At 31.7% G+C, this 10,587-nt stretch overlaps 1 protein-coding gene across 1 annotated transcript; it reads right to left on the bottom strand.

The window, feature by feature from the left end:
* On the bottom strand, positions 1–10,285 carry Smp_137880 (hypothetical protein; the record flags this gene model as incomplete). Its single annotated transcript, XM_018798989.1, has 3 exons — positions 9,799–10,285; positions 1,395–1,925; positions 1–57 (listed from the first exon to the last, which is right to left on the bottom strand). The coding sequence occupies exons 1-3, from the start codon at positions 10,135–10,137 to the stop codon at positions 1–3; spliced, it is 927 nt and encodes a 308-aa protein (XP_018650823.1). The 5' UTR covers positions 10,138–10,285.
* Positions 10,286–10,587: the final 302 nt, after the last annotated feature.

Genomic DNA, 10,587 nt, shown 5'->3' with positions numbered 1-10,587 from the left:
TCAATCAAGTGAGTAATGACATGAAAATTTGTGAAAAACAATCAAATCAGTTAAAAACTGTACGGTATATCAGAAATTAGTTTTTTTTCAATTAATGTAACTTGAAAAACAAGCGAATGACAGTGAGATCAGTAGATTTGTTTTATGCTCAGCTAATATGGAATTCACCATCGACAACTGCTGGATTCGTATAACATGTGGTTTTTGACTGAAGCTTTTAGATTGCATATCTTTATTTCTTGTTATCACCAATTTGTTGTGACTTGAGGATGATGATCGATATTATGCATTATACCGCTCAATCAGGACTCCCATTATCGATTAATTTACCTATATCCCAGTAGGATCGCCGATCTGTTTTTCAACTGACATAATGATCAATAAACAACAACCGGGATTTTAACTCTCACTGACCCTCAAGCACCTTTTTCCTACTAATCAATCTGACGACGCAGACAGGAACTAGACTTATTCCCACTCATGACTCGAAGCTCATACACTAATGTACTATAAATGACTGATCACATAACAAAAAAATAAAGAATCATAATTTAAACATAATGACACACTAGGTGATAGAGAGTGGAGGAAACAGTTCATTATTATTTAACAACAAATAAGGGAAAGTGAAACATATAACAACGGTTAATATATTCTCCGAAAGCAGTCACACAGTTATCTACTGTTTATACAATAAAAATATGGATAGCAATAATCCGAAAAATAATCCCGAAAATTCTGACCTTTTAGATATTCGTCTCATTATAACACAAGTTTCAAATAATCGGTCTGAGGATCACATTGTTGTTTTTAATTCGGATCACTACTTGAAGTCAACAGTCCACATTTCATATAATTGTCACACAGAATTGTTAACAGACAAGAGCACACTCTAAATAGCACTAGTGGTTAGTCATTTGTGTACTAGCCTCTTTTTATCCAATATGGGCATGATTATAAAATTGCATCAATCTTAATTTAAGTATATGAAAATGAAATACTAAACCTATTCATTCTTAATGGTAAAGTTGAATCACATATCAAATCAGTATTTTTTACGAGCATAACTTCATATGTTTTAAATCATAAATCTACTATCCAGAGTGAACATCAAATCTGGAATGCAAGTACATCCAGCTGACGAGTTGCAAATAAGACAAAATGCGCATCCCAGATCCCACTGCTAGCCACCAACCATCTCTGCTATCCAACTTTTGTTTAAAAACAGCTTTAGATTATAATAAACCATAATACACTATGGGAAACTGTAAGAAAAATAATATATCAGCGGTAAACTGTGAAATTTTGTCTTACTGACTCTTTTTATCTCACCTTACATCATCAAGTATTGTCTTTATCACTGGTTTACTACATAGTGTCTTTTGAATTTTTACTTCGTAGGAAATATGATGAAAAGAAAGTTTGGCACCACTTATTTTTCCACGTTGACTGAATGAACCACCAGGAGTTGGTGGAAATTCATCAAAATTCGTTAATGTTTGTTTTTTACTCATTGTACTATTGACTTGATTGTAATTCTTCTCAATATTTGTAGGTTGAATACTATTATTAGATGCATTATCAGGGATTGTTTGTGAATTCATTTTTGTATATGGAAATTTCCCATCTTGTATTGTATCGTGTAATGAACGATATTGCTTATGATCTTCAGTTGGAGTGTAATTATTATCTAAAGGATTGTTCAATATTTTAAATGCTTCAAAAGATCCATCTGTTGTAACCGGTAGATCTGTATGATCAGTTGTATGATTGTGAAATAGTTTACTGTCTGGAAAATCGGATATGTTTGATGAGTGTGTTGGCATTGATACGCTAAATTGAGTATCTTCAGGAGACGTGATTTGGCTACTGTCGAATGGCTGTGGACTATTTGAGTTTATTAGCTGTTTTAGACAGTTGTGATGCTGAAATAAAGAAAATAAAACTCAGAATAAAAATATTATTTCGAAAAATATTCTTTTGAATTCGAATCTTCTGACCAAATATACTTTATCAACTAGATTTCTCTTTTAAATGTCATAGAGGTGCAATTACACCCTATCGAAGAAATTGAGCTTGATATCCACAGTTTTCAATTTATTTAGAGGTGAAATTTGTAAAAACTGTGATGTACTATGATTCACACAACTAACGACAAACAGATTGAAATAAACGTATGTTATACTTTATTCTATAATTCTAATATGAATGTGTAATGCCTACCTAGAATGGTATGGAACTTAGTACGTTTATACCTTGATGAAAGTAAATCAAACTTCAAAAATAATAACTGATTGTTTAAAGAATTATAATTAAGTCAAAACAAGATGTAATCAGTGTCCTTTAAATCAAATCAGTAAGCTTGAGAATCGATTACGTAATTTGAGCATCGAATAACTGCTGAGACTACTTGTCATTTGGAAAGAAAGTGAATATTTTGCAGAATTAATGAATCATAAACAATTTAATTCGGAGGATATTTATACATCGGTCCAAGTTGGTATAGTACATCAACACAGTGAGATGAAATTATCGTGTCAAATAACAGAATAGTGAAAGAAGTGAAAGTATCAATAGTAGTAGACAAGACTAAGGATAGACAATATGATTTGAAAAGAAAGAATGAATTTGCGGAGTAAAACTTACATACATTTCAAGATAAAGAGCGAATGTATCTGGGCCAACGCAACCGATTTCAAGTCATGTCATTCAACATCTCTGTTGATTGAGATAATTGAGCGGATGCCAACCATGTTGTCTGCATCTAATAACAAGGCCCAAACCAACAGATAATGATTTCATAAAATAATCCCACTTCTCTGTTTGGTCATCTCTAGCTTTCTTCCAACCTATTCCTACATCGCCAAACATAACGCTTCGAGTTTGGCCGTATCTAGGCATCCGTAACATATATTTAATAAGTAATTTCCAGATGGATTTTTTTTAGTTCCTATCAAAAACTAATGACTAGTAGATTTTGTTTATATTCAGAATAAACTAGATATTTACAAATGAGATTTTATGATCATCACGCTTTATTTGTGAATTAACTGAAGTTAGGAATATTAACCTTTCAGTTAAAGCACACAAATAAACATGATATTGGACTTCATATATTATGGAAGGCAATACTTTTATACATTAGTACAGAGTTATGATGAGGAACTAACTGTAAGGAAATACTTTGGAGCTTCATTTGTATATATTTACATATTATGTTTAATATGATTATATTATTACGTTTTATGTCCCGTGTTTTTTGAAATTCTATGTACATTGTAGTCATAAGGACTAGAAATGTTTCTTAATTAAGGATATTTAAATACTTTTTCTATGCATGCAATATAATATATTACATAAGACAATGCTTAATTCTTGTTAACAGCATAGTCATGTGATATGTAGAGCATATTCTGGAAAGAAATGTTTCAAGATTTTCCAAAATACAAATCAATACTTAATTAGTCCCCACTCATCACAAATATAAGCCGAATTTCTACGTTTTATTGTCTTTCTTAGTTTATATGATTATTAGTATAATTATAATGATAATGAGCAACCGTCCACTATTGTCTTCAGTGAGTTGATATCTCACAATAGACTTGATTGAACTCCACAGGTCACTGCTTCTCACTAGAACTCCAGGAAATATCTCTTGAAGCCAGTCACTAGTTAGCATATGATTATTATCAGAAGGGGTTTTGTGTGGGGATTTTAGTAACGAAACGGCCGTCCAATGCTTCCAGGTTTTCCATTGGTGGTCTAGCTTCAATTACTCATGATTTCAACTATAAAATTACTAAAATCTCCACAGAAAACCCCTTCTGATTGTAATAATAATGGTTTAATTAGCAATTTAATATCTAAGAAAGCAAAAATTTTCTTTTATCATTAATAAAGACAACAAAAATTCAATCCAACTGAAGAGTCTCAAATAGGGCGAAACACGCATCTTGGATTCCACTGCTAGTCATCATCCATCGCTGCTTATAATAAAACAGTGACTTTAGTTATGAAGTAGTGACAACACTGCTTTTTATTTAGCATGAAATAAATATTTTATATCAGCCTTTCCAGAAATGATAAGAAAGAGACTGTTGGCATAAACGATTCATAATTTATGGCTATTGATTCTATATAGTAACTTTTTACTGTATTAACTCTTGTGTTCTTCAATGAAAGTTTGATAGCGATACATGCTATAGTAAACTACCTATTCTAATAGACTACTGAAGCTTTACGATAGACAATTTAATTGTTTTCTATTTTTTGTCACATTTCGTCATTTATTGCACTATTGTGATATGCGCTATTTGTGTGGACAGATATAAGTAGTATGTAGCGGAATAGTAATGCTTACCAGCGATAGATTAAAATCAAGAGAAGAGGAAGGAAAACAGAGAGCATTCAGAATAATAACAAGATTGATGGAGTATTTAGAGGACAAATGAAGGAAGATATGCAAATGACGTATTTATTGCATAATTTTCATATTTTGTACAGGCACTATTTCAATCTTCGCTCAACACACTACTGGTTTTCTATCGTCATAATTACTGGTTGAATTTATTGTTCTATATAATTACATTTCTAAAGTAATTCATGTACAAAACACATTATATTTAAATATCACATGTCTTAATACTTATGACTATAAAAGAAATTGGTCATTCTATTATTTCTTTTTAAAATAACTATTGGGAAGTAACATGGGTTGATACAAAAAGGAATACAAGGCCTAGACGAATACAATGCTTACAAAAGGGGAGAGGTGACTCAGTGGTTAAGGCTTTCGACGTTTATCCACTAATTCCCTTTTTCAAACAATGTCCAACTGGGTATTATTATTACCCTTCATAGTTAAAGTATAGTTAATACCCAAATATCTGGTCAGTAGTAAGTTAATTTAAACATTTTTTGTGAAGAAAGTTTCACTGATGAAAACAACATTAAAATATACGATGAAATTTCTATTATTTTAATTGTTCGGTCAGTAGATAAACTCAAAAGTATTGAATTGGTAGTAATTGACAATGATTAATTTAATTTTTCAAGTCGGTAGGTCGAATTCTTATAACTGTAGTGAAGGAGAACACAAATGGGGACAGTTGAATGCATATGAATACGACAATTAGAGAATTTCTCAGTAAAATCTGAGAACTATACTGTAAAAACTTCATTTGCAAAATGTCTATGAATTGTCTCAAACTTCATTGTTCCTTCATTTCTATGTCAATCACTCTCTGTTTTCGTTCTCTTCTCTTCAATCTTCTCAACCTTCTGCCTCCAGGCATTTCACTTTCGACTGATGATACATACTACTTATATCTATCTGTCGACATCAATAGCATACAGCACATAACTAATACTTATAATTAAATTACTGATCTGCATACTTTGTTTCTTCTTTACAGATAGTACAATTCATTGCAGTAGATAACATGAAGTATACCAGTCAAATGATGGAAAAGAAATACATCAATGTACTTTATTACAATTAAGGACATATAATTTGCATACAACTTTATAACCACACCCATAACACTTTATTTCATAAAAGGAATTTCAACACCTGGTGATTATACAGAATTTTTCTTTCATTTTTTCAAAAAAAAAACTAATCACTACATTAGGTATGTCAATAAAACATGATGCACGATAGGTATTCAATAATAAATATGTTATATATTTAACTGTAATAATACAGTAAAACAACCCTATATATTAAACGAAACACATTATTGTGTAGAATAAGAATTCCAGTCATAAAATAAGTTTTATATAAATTATGTAAGTATCAGGTAAGAAAAAAAGAAATCTATACTGATGGATTATGGTCTAGCTTTCTTTTAATTTAGCTGCCTGCTTAAACATCTAGGCTACCTGTTCCTCTCATCTAGATATTTTAACAAGTTATCTAATTTTCAGAAGGGGTTTTGTGTAGATTTTAGTAATTTTATATAGCTGAGATCACGAGTCGAATGAAGCTAGACCACCATGGAAAACCTGGAAGTTCTTTTTTTCTTACCTGATACTTACATAATTTATATAAAACTTATTTTATGACTGGAATTCTTATTCTACACAATAATGTGTTTCGTTTAATATATAGGGTTGTTTTACTGAGTCCCACGATAGGACGAAACGGCCGTTCAGTGCTTCCAGGTTTTCCATGGTGGTCTAGCTTCAAATGACTCATGATCTCAACTATATAAAATTATCTAATTTCGTCTATTTTAATACATCATTATGGCCATTATTCGCGCAACCTATTCAGGTACGTTTCTGAAAGATGTACAACCTTCCGCTATAAAGGTTACAAAAGGCCCAATCAGAGATATCGTGGTTGCTGACAGTATGCAGAGAAACAAGCGTACATTATTTAGGTGTTGATTTATTGAACTGCTAACTTCTAACTCGTGATCATTCAATATTTATCATCAGGATCGACGAAGATGTAAGAAACGGAAACCTGTTGAAATGCTTTGTGCTGAGAATTCTTTATTGTACCAAAAACATAATATTGAATAAAGCTAATAATAATATACCACGTGTTATCAGAACTTATTCAGAATGTTAGAAGAGTTAATTAACTGATCAACTTTTCTGTGTTAATCTTAATCAACTTTGTTTTCCTTTATATATTATTAGTGATAAAAGGAATGATAATGTATAGTTCATGTTATAACTCATAATCTCTTTTCTTGATTAATATGTTAATTTAGTGTAAACTATTTAGATTCTCAAAATTTACATATTCTGTTCATTTGCATAGTTGAAAGCATGAGTCAATTGAAGCTAGACCACCAAGGAAAACCTGGAAACACTGGACGGTCAACTCGTCCTATTGTGAAACTCCTCAGCAGTGCACATCCACGATGCCGCCTCGCGAGATTCGAACCCAGGACCTATTCTGTTCAATATTTTGTTAAAAGTTACAGAGGAATTAATTTGTCAAAATACAAGAAACAAATAGTTAACTAGTTAGTATACACATGAAACGAATACTTTTTAAATAGCGAAAAAGTTCTTTCAGGATCACTCTTACTCTGGAGAAGAAAACTTCAAATTTCTTTGTTTAATACAATAATTATGCACTTTTTACACGGTTGATGGGATCAATTGACAAAAGCATATTTAATGATGATTTTGTACAGTTCCGGTTAAGATTACAGTGTTAGAGATATTTTCTAGAGGATAAATTTCAATGAAACTTAGTTAAGCGTTTTTTTATCTGTAAACTTAAGGCGTCTATGATCATTATATTGAAGTTCGTAGAATTTGGGGCTTATATATCAAGTCTCTAAGAAATTGATATTTTGTGTAGAATTTAAACTTACGTCAACATGTCACAGTAAGGGACGTTATCACTGAGCTATTTAAGCTGTTACTAACCCTCTGTAAGACTGAGATACCAACAAAAATAAATCACTGTTGAGTAGCCAATTTCATGACTTTCAGTCAGTCAGTCAGCTACAACGTAGGATCAGGCACAGATATGAATCGGTCGAAGTTGCCATACCTCGTTATCACAACAACAAGAACACCGAATTCATCACGAATTCATTCTCCTTGTGGTACAATTAGAACTCAGGTAGTACTAGACAAGTTTTCTGTCCTAATATGCTACTACTTGACCATACATACCCACGATTTCAACAGCGATCGCACTCAAGACCTCCAAATCTGATGAGTAGAACCATTGGGTCAGTATTTTATCGTTTGAATTCAACTTCAACCTGTTTATGATATGCTGTGTCTTCCATCCAGTCTTATCGTTAATACCTGTTTCCCACTCAAATTGCCTTAACTCTATTAGTCACTTCTTCTCACTGTAACTTCAAGAAAATCTTGAAATAAACTAGTAGCGGGCGAACAAAACCTGAAAAACCTGAGTTCATTGATTAGTTGGGTTTCGGGTAACAACATCTGAATGGTTCAACACCTGTAAGTTACAGCTATCAATTGTACCCCAAATGTGACTACTGCAACCTACAGATTAAACCAGTCTTCACGAAACCCCTTCAAATAGATGTAAAAAAAATGCTAACTCTTAAATGTAGACAACGTATTAGTATTGTTATTTAAGTCGAATTAGATAATAATGTACAAAATTATTCTCTGTTGTTAAGTCCATACTATCAAATGTAAGCATTACTAATTAACATATTAGTCAACTTGATCTTTTGAAATATTTATTAACTTTACAACAATCGATTGATGTCCATAAATCAGATGATTTCCAAACCAGTTGTATACCGGTAGATATGCTTTCCTAGAGATATTTATTCTTTAGACATAATTTTAATTAAATAAACTAAAAAAGTTAATAATTTATGCAAATGAATGCTTTCACCTAGATATTTGAAACAATATTAATACATTTTAGGTAGAGATAGGTGATGGCTAGCAATAGAATCCAGGAGGAAGGTTGCACTCTATTTTGGACTTGTCAGATGGAATTACCTTCAACCTAGTGTTGGTGTTTACTCCAGGTCCTGAACTTAGAGTCTTTCATTTAAAATGTCAAATCATTATTTCCTTCATTATCAAGTCCAAATAACCACTGTATGGGGAATGAAGTGAATTTTAATTCGTTTGCATTGGTCGTCTGAATTTTCATATTGATGTTTAGGAATTCAATTTACCAGGTGCATCCAGCTGATTAGTCTCAAAATAAGACTAAACCTGCGTTTTGGATTCCACTAATAACCATCATCCATCTCCATTTGAAACATTTGCACCTTGATGACAATGTCAAGACAATCCGCACAGGATGTATATGTTTCAAGAGGAATTGATCAACTCAAGTCATAAACATTAATTGGAAAATTGAAGCAATCGATACAAATAAATTATTATTACAGTTCTTTAACAGGAAAATACTGAATTAGTAAAAATTTGCCTCCTCTATAGAAAAAGGATACTACTGTATACTTTAAGTTTGGAATAACTTGAAGTATGTTTAAAAGAATTTTGTTGATTCAATGTCTAGTAATAATAACCCTTTCCAATTTTATTTTGAAGTATAAGCTCTATAACGATTATCAAAATTAGAAGACGTTTTATGTGGAGATTTAAGTAATTTTATGGTTGAAAACATGAGTCAATTGAAGCTAGACCATCATGGAAAACCTAGAAGCACTAGACAGCCGACTCGTCCTATTGTGAAACTTCTCGACAGTGCGCATACACGATCCTGTCTCGCGAGATTCCAACCCAGTACCTATCAGTCTCGCGCGCGAGAGCTTAACCACTAGACCACTGAGCCAGCATCCAATGGTGTTAATGTCTAACTTCAACCAATCCACGAAATTGAGCGACCGTTCACCATTGTCTTCAGTGAGTTACTATCTCACAACAGACGTGGTTGAACTCCACTGAACACTGCTTCTCACTAGAACTCTAGGAAATATCTCTTGAAGTCAGTCACTAGTAAGCATATGTTGATGAATATAAGAAGGGGTTTTTATGGAGATTTTAATAATTTTATATAGTTGAAATCATTAGTCAATTGAATCTAGGTCACCATGGAAAACGTAGATGCATTGGACGGCCAACTCGTCTTATTGTAGGACTCCTCAACGGTGCGCATATACGATCCCACCTCACACGATTCGAACTCAGGACATATTAGTCAAAATATGGTCTCATACTTAGATTTTTATACTTTCAACAACAATATCATTTGATCAATAGATTTATAACACAAAGATGATCATATCAAACTATTAGATTATATATTTTAAAATGTAATTTCATTTACTTTCAATACTACTTTTTACTTAAAATGCTTACACTTCTTAAATCTCTAGGCATTTTATTCACTCTTGGCATATAATTATATTGAGGAGATTGTATTATTTGTTGGTTTTCATGTTGGGATAATATCAGATTACCTTTATTTGATGTAAATATTTTAGTATTTTGATTAGAATTATGAGTTAATGGATTAGTTTGTTTAATTATTTGTGATAAACAAGTGAATTCACTGAAATTTGTTTGTAAATTTGAATGAAGTTTTTGTTTATTTTCATTTATATAATAATCACTTAAAGATTTCATAATTTTATGATCGTTGGTAACTATAGTAGTATCATGATGATCGACAGGTAAGAATGAGGTAGGTAGGGTCATTTCGTAGTTATTCGATCTTTATTTGTTTAAATGTTTTCATTTCACTGTGTTACATCATCAGATGGATCATTATTATTATCATCATCATCATTAACACTGTCATTGTGATGTGAACAGTTTTTTTTGTTGTTGCTGTTATCGTTGGATGTATTCCAGATTCATGAAAGTCAAATGACTAAATATCATCAAATATAAAAAATAATTTTAACTTTTTTGTTTAAACATTCAAACTAATAAAAGAAAAGAAAAATAATAATAATAATTTCGATAGTGTAATAAGAAGACGAAGATTATCAGAACTATGTGATATATTAGCGCAATACATTTCGAACAATACATAGGGAGGAGCAATCGTGATCTGAAAATTAGGGTGTGTGAACATGTATCAAAATGGTTACAGAAACCCGATAAGAGTAGAGGATAAACATTTATCATCCTCTATTGCCAAAC

Source organism: Schistosoma mansoni, chromosome 3, assembly GCF_000237925.1.
Source record: "Schistosoma mansoni strain Puerto Rico chromosome 3, complete genome".
In the NCBI taxonomy this organism is placed as follows: domain Eukaryota; kingdom Metazoa; phylum Platyhelminthes; class Trematoda; order Strigeidida; family Schistosomatidae; genus Schistosoma; species Schistosoma mansoni.
Note: the sequence above shows the minus strand (reverse complement) of the source record. Positions and strands in the feature narration are given on the sequence as shown.